The sequence below is a fragment of the Silurus aristotelis genome, assembly GCF_946808225.1.
Source record: "Silurus aristotelis genome assembly, chromosome: 10".
NCBI lineage: Eukaryota > Metazoa > Chordata > Actinopteri > Siluriformes > Siluridae > Silurus > Silurus aristotelis.
The window spans coordinates 27203443-27217561 of record NC_139583.1 but is presented as its reverse complement, the minus strand read 5'-3'; the positions used below and the strand labels follow the sequence as shown (position 1 = coordinate 27217561).

The window sequence follows — 14119 nt, the reverse complement described above, 5'->3', positions numbered from 1 at the left end:
TTATTATTCAGCAGTGGTGTTTATTTTTGTCTGGAGTTGCCCCTTTGTTTTGTCTTTGAATACACACGGAGCCGGGATATTAACAGTGAATTCTGTGTGTGTGTGCGTTCTGTCCTGGTGTGGATGCCGGGTTCTCTAGGCTGGGGATGGAGAGGTCAGAATACACTTCTGCACGACAACAAGCTGTGCTGTTTCGCATGGCACCACATGGCCGAGGCTTTCTATCAAACTTGCACACACACACTAGCACGTCAGAAAACAAAACACCCATTCGCACGTACATACACACGCACACACACACACACACACACACACTCAAAAAAAATTTAATAGGTATTTCTGTTTGGCGAATCAGTTATCATTCTGTCTAAATTACAGTAATATAAATATTTTAGTGATTTTTAAAGTTGTTCGTTGCCAGTGTGTGTGTGTGAGCAGGCATTTGAAAACAGCATTTGATGAAAGTTCTCAGCTCTAGTTTACAGGTTCAGGATCATGGCACTCATGTCCAGCTGCTTGATAGCGGCTGGGTTTGAGTCCCATTGCCCTGCCAGTTGATGAGTTTGATGGGTTTGCCACCTGCTGGATCTTGTTTGCTGCAGATCGTTGCAGTTTACCTCTTTTCTCATTAAAAAAAAATTTTTTTTTTGCATTTTCTTTTTTTTTTTTTTTTTTTTTTTCTTACCGCCAACCTTGGCGGTAAAGCTTTTCTCCAGGGTTCTCTGTTAACCATCTGATGTTTTTTAGATATTCCTTATACAAATACCTCATTGCCCATCATTTCATCTGATCATAGATAAAAAAAATAAATAAAAATAAAAATAGATATACATTTTGCATATGGTGAGTGTGGCATCATGGAAAATGGGGGTATTTTGTGGAGGTGATGGGCATGACCTTATAATTTTGTCCCATTTTTTCATTTGATACTGACTCCTTATTCATTCTAATTCTCATGGAGCACTTTACTTTTTAATTAAATACAATAAACTAATAAAAGATATTTGTTATATTTTAGATTGTAGATTTAATTAACACTTACCTGGATTATGTACCATAAGAATTACACAACCTAATCAATATATCATGTGCTATACACCGTCATGACATGCTTGTGGGTTCATAAATATCTGGACACCAATACAGTGTTATTGGAGTTTTTTACTGTAAGGTATAGGAGCTGAAATTGAATAATGAAAATGATAATGTAGGAATTACAGCATTTTATTTCCCAAAAAAAGAAATTCCTTTCACAGTTGACCAGATTAGGAAGAACAATTAGTATTAGAGTAACAGGAGTAATACAGCGGGTTTCTTAAAGGTTTAAGCCATTGATAAGCTACTTTATCAGCTCAGGTTCGGCCAAAGATTTCCAGATGTACTGGACAGCCTTCACAGTGCAGATGGAAATTTTTGTATAAACTAAATTGGCAAATGAATGAAGTTGATCACCTGATCTAGAATTCAAATACAATTTTAAAACATTTTATTTGGTAAAATCAGCATCTAGTAATGTCTCCTTTTTTTTTTTTTTTTTTTTATTTACTTGAGACCGTCTTTTATTTGTACTTATAGGAGGTGTACGACTCACCTGATATTGATATAAATAGCTTTAAATTAAATCTCTGCCATTGAGCTTATATTGCTTATTTAACTCCTAAAGTAAATGTAGCTAACTTTGTCAGTGCCCTGACTGCATGTCCTGTTGTATAGCAATTAATGATATAAATAATACACAAGTTAAATTAATATAATAAGATACAATATGTGTTAATAAGCATTGACCACATTTTAATTACAAATATACATTTAATGTGTGTGAATCTACCGTGCCAATCAAAAGTGTGGACATTCCTTCGCTTTCAGTAGGTTTTCCTTTATTTTGATTATTTGAACATTGTACATTAATAGTGAAGACATCCAAACTATAAAAGAACATTATGCAATTGTTAAGTAAACAAAAATGTGTTAAATAACCCAGAATATTTTCATATTTTGCACATTCTTGGCATTTTCCTGTCAGTCTTATGAGCTAGTCACCTGGTACGGTTTTCCATAATTTTCAAAGTGTTCCTTGAGATGTTGGGTGTCTGTTGGCTGCTTTTCCTACAATCTGCAGTCCAAATCAACACAAACCATCTTAACTGGATTTAGATCGGGTGACGGTGGAAGCCAGGTTACTTGATGCAGCTCTCAATCACACTCGTTCTTGAACGAATAGCTCTTACATAACCTAGAGGTGTGTTTAGGGTCATTGTCCTGTTCGAAAACAAACAATGGTCCCTCTAAGTGGAATCCAGATGGCATGGCATGTCACTGTAAAATGCTGCGATAGCCATGCTGGTTATTTTATTACACATTTTAAGAACAGGGTCTTCAGCAAAGCAACGACTGACCTTCACTTCTTAAACTAAGGATAAACTGTCTTTTTCCTTTCCATATCTGAGTGTATCTTGCCATAATATGGATTTGTACAGTATTTGCAGTAGCATTAATAAGGATATTGACTCTCTACTCAAACTTCACAAGACAACAGATGGCTTAAAGCACTTTATGAGGGCAAGAAATGACACAAACAAACTCTTGACAAGGGACACCTGGGAACTGAAAACCAATCTGATGAGAGAAGGCCATGACTTTCCAAGCTGTCTTGGAGCTACATGGAGCTACTGGAAATGGAGCTACTTAAAACAATCTAAAATATAAAACACATTGTTGTGTCAAACGGGTAGTTTAACAAATCTTTGTGTAGAACATAATTCCATATGTCTTCTTTCATAGTTCGGATGTCTTCAATATTAATGTATAACGTTATAAAAAAAAAAAAGAAAGAAAGAAAGAACACTGAAAGAGAAGGTGTGTCCACACTTTTTTTGCTGGTACCATCTATAGCTATCGTGTATATATGTATCATGCTTGTCCATCAGACACAAATCTGATCATGACCATAATATAAAAATATGTTGTAAAGATTATAATGGTAATATAGTAAAAGAAAATTAATAAATAAAATGACAGCATGTGCCATTTTCCATGAAGCGTTTTACAGTTACTTACTACACAGTGCTAAAGTGTTCCCTCGATGTAGGTGATGTAGATGAGGATGTCACCCAATTCACTCACACAGTTTTCATTAAATGTTTCTGGGCTTGTACATTTAAAAATCACACATCATTTATGGAGCATCACATTGTGATCTCCGATGCCTTAATTAACACACATAAACACATGCACACACTCACATGGCAGCAAAGAAATAAATGGGGCCATGCACTGCAACGATGGATGCATGTGTGTTTGTGTGGAGGTGAGTGATTGGGTTTGGGGTGAGACCGAAGGTTCCTATAACCTGCTGCTTGTTTTTTTTTTTGAGTGTGCTGTGCCAAAGGATGAACAACTAACTCCAGTATTAACTTGTAAATGTAAAGGTCTAATTTTTTAACATTTGTCTGAAAAGCGTGGTGTTATGCAATAGAATAGTTCAGTAACACCAATTGTTTCCCCACATCCCAAATCACCTCCATTCCACTTGCATAATAAGCTATAATATGTTTCAAAAAAAGAAGGAAGCCACATCTTACTGAAATATAAAAATGGGCGATGCAGAAATAGTTTAACAATTCAGTTATATATATATATATATATATATATATATATATATATATATATATATATATATATATATATATATATATATATTAAGGCATTATGTTCAATTACATACAGTGAGGAAAATAAGTATTTGAACACCCTGCTATTTTGCAAGTTCTCCCACTTAGAAATCAAGGAGGGGTCTGAAATTGTCATCGTAGGTTCATGTCCACTGTGAGAGACATAATCTAAAAAAAAAAATCCAGAAAACACTATGTATGATTTTTTAACTATTTATTTGTATGATACAGCTGCAAATAAGTATTTGAACACCTGAGAAAGTCAATGTTAATATTTGGTACAGTAGACTTTGTTTGCAATTACAGAGGTCAAACGTTTCCTGTAGTTTTTCACCAGGTTTGCACACACTGCAGGAGGGATTTTGGCCCACTCCTCCACACAGATCTTCTCTAGATCAGTCAGGTTTCTGGCCTGTCGCTGAGAAACACAGACTTTGAGCTCCCTCAAAGATTCTCTATTGGGTTTAGGTCTGGAGACTGGCTAGGCCATGCCAGAACCTTGATATGCTTCTTACAGAGCCACTCCTTGGTTATCCTGGCTGTGTGCTTCGGGTCATTGTCATGTTGGAAGACCCAGCCTCGACCCATCTTTAATGCTCTAACTGAGGGAAGGAGGTTGTTCCCCAAAATCTCGAAATACATGGCCCCGGTCATCCTCTCCTTAATACAGTGCAGTCGCCCTGTCCCATTTGCAGAAAAACACCCCCAAAGCATGATGCTACCACCCCCATGCTTCACAGTAAGGATGGTGTTCTTGGGTTGGTACTCATCATTCTTCTTCCTCCAAACACGTTTAGTGGAATTATGACCCAAAAGTTTTATTTTGGTCTCATCTGACCACATGACTTTCTCCCATGACTCCTCTGGATCATCCAAATGGTCATTGGCAAACTTAAGATGTGCCTGGACATGTGTTGGTTTAAGCAGGGGAACTTTCCGTGCCATGCATGATTTCAAACCATGATGTCTTAGTGTATTACCAACAGTAACCTTGGAAACGGTGGTCCCAGCTCTTTTCAGGTCATTGACCAGCTCCTCCTGTGTAGTTCTGGGCTGATTTCTCACCTTCCTTAGGATCATTGAGACCCCACGAGGTGAGATCTTGCATGGAGCCCCAGTCCGAGGGAGATTGACAGTCATGTTTAGCTTCTTCCATTTTCTAATGATTGCTCCAACAGTGGACCTTTTTTCACCAAGCTGCTTGGCAATTTCCCTGTAGCCCTTTCCAGCCTTGTGGAGGTGTACAATTTTGTCTCTAGTGTCTTTGGACAGTTCTTTGGTCTTGGCCATGTTAGTAATTGGATTTTTACTGATTGTATGGGGTGGACAGGTGTCTTTATGCAGCTAACGACCTCAAACAGGTGCCTCTAATTTAGGATAATAAATGTAGTGGAGGTGGACATTTTAAAGGCAGACTAACAGGTCTTTGAGGGTCAGAATTCTAGCTGATAGACAGGTGTTCAAATACTTATTTGCAGCTGTATCATACAAATAAATAGTTTAAAAATCATATATTGTGATTTCTGGATTTTTTTTTTTTAGATTATGTCTCTCACAGTGGACATGCACCTACGATGACAATTTCAGACCCCTCCATGATTTCTAAGTGCGAGAACTTGCAAAATAGCAGGGTGTTCAAATACTTATTTTCCTCACTGTACATACGTGCAATTAAATAAAAATAAAAATATTGCTGATGCACTAAAACGTTTTAGATTTTTTTTTTTTTTGGAATTGATAACACTTTCTTTGCACACCAATACCAGGTTACAAGAATAGAGTCTGAAATAGGAATCCTCAAGAATGCCATAGTTGCCGTCTAACTACATAAGATCTTTACAGGGTGGTGGCGCTGATGCGGAACGTACAAAGAAGAAGCGACGTGGGGATCGCTACTCGGTGCAGACCTCGTTGATTGTAGCTGCTCTGAAGAAACTCCTGCCCATTGGTCTGAATATGTGTTCTCCTGCAGATCAGGAGCTCATCAACTTGGCAAAGATCCGCTATTCTTTGGTAAACAAGGAGTAACTGCAACCAGTATATAAGGAGTAAAACGGGAATGGTATTGCTGGAAAACCTTACAGAAAACTTTAGCATATCAACAATTGTTATGCAGCCGTAAGACCTTCAATCTGTTTTTAATTAATTTCAGATCAAGGTATTGCAAATATTGTCTAGCACAGTGGGCCCAAATCTTTTATTTACCACAGACCAGTTTCATGCAAATTATTCCATGCATAACTGCACACAATAAGGTGCATATTATTTGTGTACGTATTATATGATTTGATTACTAATTATTTCACACATAATTATATATATATATATATATATATATATATATATATATATATATATATATATATATATATATATATATATATATGTGTGTGTATATATATATATATATATATATATATATATATATATATATATATATATATATATATATATATACATATATACACATATATACACATATATACACATATATATATATATACATATATATATATATATATATATATATATATATATATATATATATATATATATATATATATATATATATATCAATAATTAGTGGAGCTTTAATTCAATTCAAGTAGTTGTTATTTGTAGACTGTGTTTAAAACTGGACATTGTCTCAAAGCTTTACAGAGATTAAGCAGTTATAAAGTTGTATAAAATAATTTATACGTTTGCTTCTCATAATTTTAAGTTTATTCCTAATGAGGCTCGATTGTGGCAATGAAATACTCCTAGAGATGGCATGAGGAAAAAACCTTAAGAGGAACCAGACTCAAAAGGGAACCCATCCTTATCTGAGTGTCCATTCATAGCAGTTTCATTATAGTTGAGGAGTACTCTTCATTTTATGGATGCATAGACAAAAAAACTGAAACAAGTGCGGGAAATTAGCAAAAAAACCTCTGCAGCCGGGTTATTGTTGACTGGTCTTGCAAGTCCATGTAAATAGGCACAGAAAATTTAATATAAAACTTAGATTAAAACTAGTGCCAGAGTTTCTGAATCAACAATTATGGTAAAAAATTCAACAGTACTGTCGGTTAATAATTACTATTCCTTTTATTTATAAAGATCTGAGGTCACCTTATAATTCAGATCAAATAAAGCCTGATGAAAACCTGAAGGGCAGATACAAGTCTTCATTTTTCTACTCATTACAGAAAGACACAGATGAGGAAGTGAGGGAGTTCCTGAACAATAACCTTCATCTGCAGGGCAAGGTGAGGGTAGAGTGTGTGTGCGTGTGTGTGCGTGTGTGTGCGTGTGTGCGTGTGTGCGCGTGTGTGCGTGTGTGTGTGTGTGTGTGTGTGTGTGCGCGTGTGTGTGTGTGCGTGTGTGTGTGTGCGTGTGTGTGGTGTATCTCATTCTCTGTGTGGTCGTGTGTAGGTGGAGGACCCCTCCATGCGCTGGCAGATGGCTCTGTATAAGGAAACCTCAGGCAAGGCGGAGGATGCTGAAAATCCAGAGAAAGTTGTGAAGAGGGTACAGGAAGTCTCTGCTGTGCTTTACAACATTGAAGTGGTAAGCAGTAAACACAAACAAACTGACAGATTCAACGCAACCAACACGTGCACAAATATTCCCACAAACAGCTTATAATTTTCACTGAAATGTGACACTATTTGGAAAGATGTTTGTGGACAGCAGACTCTGATACAAACACTATGTGCTTTTTCAACATCCCGTTCCACATTTAGTGCCCGTGTGCTATTATAATAAACTCCACTCTTCTGGGAAGATTGTGGACATTTGTGTTTATTCAGACATTCAGGTGTTAGTAAAGTACTGATGTAGATGAGGTGAGGAGGACTGAGGTCCAGTCAGTGCTCCAAATCCAGTGCCCCAATACCATATAGGCTCGATATTTTTCTTGAATGTCCATACATGCATACTTGAGTGTTTGAGTGCAATAATTCACATGCAATAGAGTAATTAAATTTAAGTGCATCAGAAAGTAGCGTTCAAAAAAGCCAATTACCTTAGAATATAATATAATAAAAGGGTAATACAGACACAATAAAATGCAATGTTTCATTAAAATTAATAATAATATTCACAAAAATCAATTGAGATATTTGATGTACAGTTCTATAGCTAAATGATGAGGCTTATTACTGATACAGCAATAAAGTACCCGTTAATTGTTGTGATGCGCCCACTGGGGTGTGTATATATTTAGGATTGTATTGTGTTTTCCTTCATCAGATTGAACATCCATATAAATCCAAGAAGATGGTTTGGCACAAGCTGTTGTCTAAGCAGCGCCGCCGGGCTGTGGTGGCATGCTTCAGAATGACTCCGCTGTATAACATCCCAAGGTTTTCATCATAAAATTCCTCCTATTTGCTATTTTAACAGTAAGGCATTACAGTAATATTTAACACTCACTCTATTACTCATGTCTTTCAAGGCACCGGGCGTCCAACATGTTCCTAGACGGTTACAAACGCAACTGGTTGGACAATGAGGGCTACTCATTTGAGGATAAGATGATCGATGATTTATCTGTGAGTCTTAATGTGCATTTTAATCAGTATTTGATTATACAATGTTGACTGCAGTCAACGTTTTTCTTTTGTTGCAGAAAACATTAGAGGCAGAGGAGGAGGAAGAAGAAGAGACAGAGGCCAAGCCAGATCCTCTGCATCAGCTGATTCTTCATTTTAGCCGCACAGCTCTCACTGAAAAAACGTAAAGCATTTATTTGATTATCAGGCAGTTTGTTACTGCTGTAACCAATGTAGATAGATTTGTCACTTGTACCTGACTTTCTCTGACTTACAGAAAACTTGATGTAGATCACCTGTACATGGCGTATGCTGACATTATGGCAAAGGTATGTGTGGTATTTTATCCCCTCGTGTTCTAGTAACTATTAAATATAAAAATACAAATGATAAAAACAGCATCAAGTTTTGGTTGAGGTGAACTGTAGTTTCACTTATATTCTTATAATCACTTTTAATCTATCTATCTATCTATCTATCTATCTATCTATCTATCTATCTATCTATCTATCTATCTATCTATCTATCTATCTATCTATCTATCTGTCTGTCTGTCTGTCTGTCTGTCTGTCTGTCTGTCTGTCTGTCTGTCTGTCTGTCTGTCTGTCTGTCTGTCTGTTTCTGTCTGTCAGTCTGTCCCTCTCTGTCTGTCTGTCTGTCTGTCTGTCTGTCTGTCTGTCTGTCTGTCTGTCTGTCTGTCTGTCTGTCTGTCTATTTCTGTCTGTCAGTCTGTCCCTCTCTGTCTGTCTGTCTGTCTGTCTGTCTGTCTGTCTGTCTGTCTGTCTGTCTGTCTGTCTGTCTATTTCTGTCTGTCAGTCTGCCCCTCTCTATCTATCTATCTATCTATCTATCTATCTATCTATCTATCTATCTATCTATCTATCTATCTATCTATCTATCTATCTATCTATCTATCTATCTATCTATCTATCTATCTATCTATCTATCCATACATACATACCTTTTTACTCACATACTTAATTACTGTACGTAATTATGAACAAAAGGCATTTCCTGGTTGTGTAATCACTGCACAGTTTTCTCCTCACAGAGCTGCCACATTGGTGAGGAGGCGAAAGGGGGAGAGGAGGAGGAGGAGGAGGGGGGCGAGGAACCATCGTTTGAGGTGCGGCAGAATGAGATGGTATGGGGGGTCCAAGGGGGTCTCGCGCCACCGGAGAAAGCCGTCAAACCACGCATTGAGTGAACACAGCGAGAAAACAACACTGCACCTAAAACCCCTCCTAAAAACACTTCCTTTTTCTCTTTTATTCTTTATTCCCTTGCACTTACTCTCTTTATGCTGTAAACTGACTTGTGCACACTTTGCTGGAATGTTCTCTTTTGAGTTTTTTTGTTTCATGGTTTCCGTGTCACACGTCTGCTGTGTCTGACCAGAGCGAGTGCAGAACACAGACCACATCATGTGATATAGTGATGAGCTTGTGTTCAGCTTTGCTTTTAGGACACTAATGCACATACATATACAGTATGTATATATATGTATATAAACATATTTCAGGACTCTGTAATATTGTTCCAAAAAAACGTGTACCTCTTCTGATCATTTACAGACTCCTGCATTTTTGTCCTCTAAAATCATGTAGTATTAGATGCTAGAAACTGGACGTGTGTATGTGCTATAGTTTGGTGTGTGAGTATGTGTATCTCTGTGTGAGACACAGACCACACTCTCATACACACAAGCTGCAACTCACAAAACATTCCATAACTTTCCCCTAATACAGTAGTATGAAGTCTTATCCCACCTCTCCAGACTCAGCTTTCTGTGTGTGTGTGTGTCTATGTGGCTGCCTTCATCTTTCCTTAGTTTCCTTGTAACACCTTTACTTACCTACTAAGCAAAACAACAAAAAAATGCTTAAAGCCTGATTTAAATCCAGGAAATCAGGCACCTTGATTGATAGATTCTGTATTTTAGTAGTGAGGAATTAACACCCAGTGATTCAATCTTCCAATTCTGGTAACATTTGATTGATTTGTCTGGATTGCAACCAGGTTTTTGTGACCAAATCTTGCTCATGCTGCATGCTGCAAATCATTCTGCATCTTTATTGATTTGTAATCACTTTGATTTCTACTGTATTTTCCGGACTATAAGCTGCTACTTTTTTCCCACGCTTTGAACCCCGCGGCTAAAACAATTAAGCGGCTAATTTATGGATTTTCCCTGGGTTTTTCCCGGTTTCACAAACTTCAAGACAAAAAACTGAGCCCCATAACATTAGACCGATGAAATTGCCGAACGGGTTCAGGTGAACCAATGAAACTCTTTATATTAAATCAGATGCGCTCCCACTGAATCGGGCCGCACCACATCATAAATATGGATGATGTTCCTCTGACGTTTGACCTGCCGCTCACTCGGACTGTCTACAGGAAATGCGAATCATTCGTCACCCTGAAAACAACCGGGCATGAAAACACACTTCACCTGTGTTCTGAGCTGCACGGCATCGGGAGAAAAGATTCACCGATGGTGATTTTTAAACGCACGACGATGCCAAAACTCTCGAGAGAAATAGTTGTGAAAGGAAGGAGGAAGAACGTGAACAATGACTTTCTTGGTAGGCTACTGTTTAGATACAAGCCGTGTAACAGACACTGTCTTTCATTAAAGCCTGTGTAAAGTTCATTAGTTTCAGTGTAGACACCTGCGGCTTATAGACAGGTGCGGCGTATTTATGTTCAAAGTAAAAATCTTTGTAAAATTCAGTGGGTGCGTCTTATATGTGGGTGCGTTTAATAGTCCGGAAATTACGGTAATTCGATTCTCCAATCTCCCTCTCTGTACTCACTGAGAACTGCAGTAAAAGCCTGCACAGTCAGTCAGACACCCTGTATCATCACACATATCCTCTCTCTTCTTTTTTGTTGTTTTTTTTACACAAACACTCAGGTGCTCACACTGCATATGGAGTAAATGCAGGCCGCCTCATTTTATTAGACCAATATCAGATTAAAATCCACTAGGATTACTATGGGATGGGGTGGGCTGGTGGGGCTTTATTAGAAGGGGTTTATTTCCCAGCAGCTTTTATTTTACAGGTAAGGCATGTTAGGCGAGACCAGGGCTGTTTGCTGTAGTCAAACGTTTGTGCATCATCAAACGGCATCAGATTTCGGGTGCTCGAATAACATTGTTCACTAACACCACTCGGTTTTATGGTGGTGGTGTGTGTGTGTGTGTGTGTGTGTGTGTGTGTGTGTGTGTGTGTGTGTGTGTGTGCGTATGTGTATTTGTTGATTTTTGTAGATAGGACCCAAAAAAACAAAAAAAATTAAACATTTATTTTACCTTTTTTTTTTTTTTTTAAGTTAAATGCACTTCTGGATAGGCTGGAGATTAATTCTGGGCCTTAAGGAGTGCAAAAAACAAAGTGCCTTTTTTAAATGTGATTTATTAATTTCTTATTAGAATTTCATTACACACTGGAGACTTATACAGTTTGTAGCTATGGACCATGAGTACAAGAAATATCTGATTATGCAAATATTTATTTTTTATAACGATAAGAACAAGCATGGTACATAAGCACTATTCATGCAATACATTACGATGCAATTTACTTCAATTACAAAGTGTTTCAGCAAGCAAAAGGTGAATCATCAAACGCACAAGGGAAGTGTAGTAGAAAATGTAGAAATTGTAATTTAATTAATAGAATAGAATAATTAAATAATCGAGTAATTATTTAAAACAAGTACTAAAATTGCATATTTCATGTCAGAGTTACAATGAAAAAAAAAAAGTTATTTAAACAAAATCAGACGAGACAAATATTATCTGTAGCTATATCACGCAGGTTTGCCCCCAGACTGTGAATGAAATGAGTTGTGTGTGTATTTGTGTGTTGGTGTGTGGGTGTAAATGGGGTTTTGTAGATATGAATCAAGGCACCTACCTCACTTTGCTATTCTCTGATGAACAGGAGAAGGAGATGGAGAAGCAGAGGCTCCTGTACCAGCAGTCTCGACTCCATGATCGTGGAGCAGCTGAAATGGTACTGCAGATGATAAGCGCCTGCAAAGGTACGCAAATGCAAACACGAATAATGGAGTACCAAATGGTATGCGATTGCTTAGATGTAAAAGGTTTAAAAGATCATTTTTGGTACCAGGTGAGCCTGGAGCCATGGTGTCTTCCACGCTTAAGCTGGGTATCTCCATCCTTAACGGAGGCAACTGTGATGTTCAGCAGGTCAGTTTCATTTATTAAGGGAAATCGTAAACATGCTCTTTTCACGCGCTAACACAGATGATGTGACAGTTGGGTCTTTTCTTTGTTTTTTTTATTTGCTAAACTGATGTTTGAAAGTGTGCAAAGGCAAAAAAAAAAATTATTCTTAGATATCATCAAAAATAAAACATTAAATTTATGATGAAATGTAAAATCCTAATCCTGGTTACTGAAGCACAAAACAGATTTTTCACATTATTGTTTGTACTCTTGTGTCACAGAGAATGCTGGATTACCTGAAGGATAAGAAGGATGTTGGTTTCTTCCTGAGCTTGCAGGCTCTGATGCAGACCTGCAGGTCAGTGACTTCTCCTCTGAACCTTCTTTGACCCTTATTTCTGCTTCGTAGCAGTCATCAATGTATCTTCTGCCAACATTAAAGTGTTTTTCTGATTTTGAACATATTATTATTGTTGTTGTTGTTGTTTTAAATCATTTGTCCATGACAGGTACACAACCATTATATAATTCTATTTGTGTCATTGAAAATGATATTCATTATGTTTAAATATATTTATTTATTGCATATTTATTATTCTAAAATAATAATGAATAAATAGCCATAAACAATCGTTAATAATGTAAATAGCCTGTTTAATTTCCACACAAGGCTGTTACATGATTTGGATAAATGATTGTGTGTTTTGCAGCGTTCTGGACTTGAATGCATTTGAGAGGCAAAATAAAGCAGAAGGACTTGGAATGGTTTCAGAGGAGGGCACAAGTGAGTCGTATTAAAGCAAAGAAAAGTGTATATTAAATAAATTAATGCATCTTTTTATATTATTCCTAAATTGAAATATATACTTCAACATGTATATTTTGATCACCTTCTCTTTCTCTTTTATTATTTTTACTTATATAAAAAAAAAAAAACTTTGTATATAGCTTTTCTTTTCCCTTACAGATCCACTGAAGTGTACCTTTTTTTAAATATTGATATCTCTCCTCTCCTTTTTTTTTGCCCCCCTTTTTCGGTTCTCAGATATGAAGCTAGAACGGGGTAAATCATTCTTGTAAATGTATTTTTTTTTTACCTTCTTTCTAAATATCTGTCTCCTCTCTTTCTGTCTATACTTCCCACACTTTTAATTTGTGGCGTGTAGTTTTGACTGCATTTCATTTCGCACTCAAGGGAAGATAGTAAAGAACTCTTTGGTCATTGTCACGCCATCTGATTTAACACTATTGGCTGAAATCATACACCTTTAACCCAATCATTTCATTCATATATCATTAACAAAAAATATTCGTGTAGGCATTTGGCAGAAAACGAATTTTACTACTGAAACTACTGAATTAGCGTTGCGTCCACTTAACATGCTAGCGATGACTAAAATATTTCTTTACTCATTTTGTACCTTGAGTGTTCTATCACAGATCTGCTGTAACTCCCATGCTCTTTAAAAGGCTGTGAGGAAAAAAAGACTCTTGTCCTCTCTTTTCTGATAAGTTTTCTCTCAGGAGATCACAGAGAGCTAGGGTGACCATGTCACCTAAAATTATGAAATGAATTGCAGATTTAAAGAAATTTTCTCTCACTGTCGATGGTGATTAGGAGCCACGTTACATAAATACTTCATCAAGCACTATTTTTTAATTTTACGGGTGGTTAGGTGTCAAAAGGATTTCCGGAGAATCAGAAATAT

General features: G+C 37.0%; 1 protein-coding gene across 24 annotated transcripts in view; it reads left to right on the top strand.

Moving 5' to 3' along the window:
• The window catches only part of LOC310732374 (ryanodine receptor 1-like), an 88367-nt gene that overhangs the window by 56839 nt on the left and 17409 nt on the right, over positions 1 to 14119 (top strand). For 7 of the 24 annotated variants that reach the window (XM_083552775.1, XM_083552768.1, XM_083552767.1 and 4 more), the window contains 14 exons: positions 140 to 154; positions 5514 to 5684; positions 6863 to 6922; positions 7089 to 7223; positions 7908 to 8020; positions 8113 to 8209; positions 8287 to 8393; positions 8487 to 8538; positions 9261 to 9353; positions 12163 to 12262; positions 12352 to 12431; positions 12692 to 12768; positions 13121 to 13194; positions 13456 to 13473. In XM_083552775.1, the coding sequence (XP_083408901.1) occupies positions 140 to 154; positions 5514 to 5684; positions 6863 to 6922; positions 7089 to 7223; positions 7908 to 8020; positions 8113 to 8209; positions 8287 to 8393; positions 8487 to 8538; positions 9261 to 9353; positions 12163 to 12262; positions 12352 to 12431; positions 12692 to 12768; positions 13121 to 13194; positions 13456 to 13473 (1192 nt within the window). Of the gene's footprint in view, positions 1 to 139; positions 155 to 5503; positions 5685 to 6862; positions 6923 to 7088; positions 7224 to 7907; positions 8021 to 8112; positions 8210 to 8286; positions 8394 to 8486; positions 8539 to 9260; positions 9354 to 12162; positions 12263 to 12351; positions 12432 to 12691; positions 12769 to 13120; positions 13195 to 13455; positions 13474 to 14119 lie in introns of all 24 variants that reach the window. The other 17 variants (XM_083552778.1, XM_083552789.1, XM_083552779.1 and 14 more) reach the window with 7 other exon arrangements.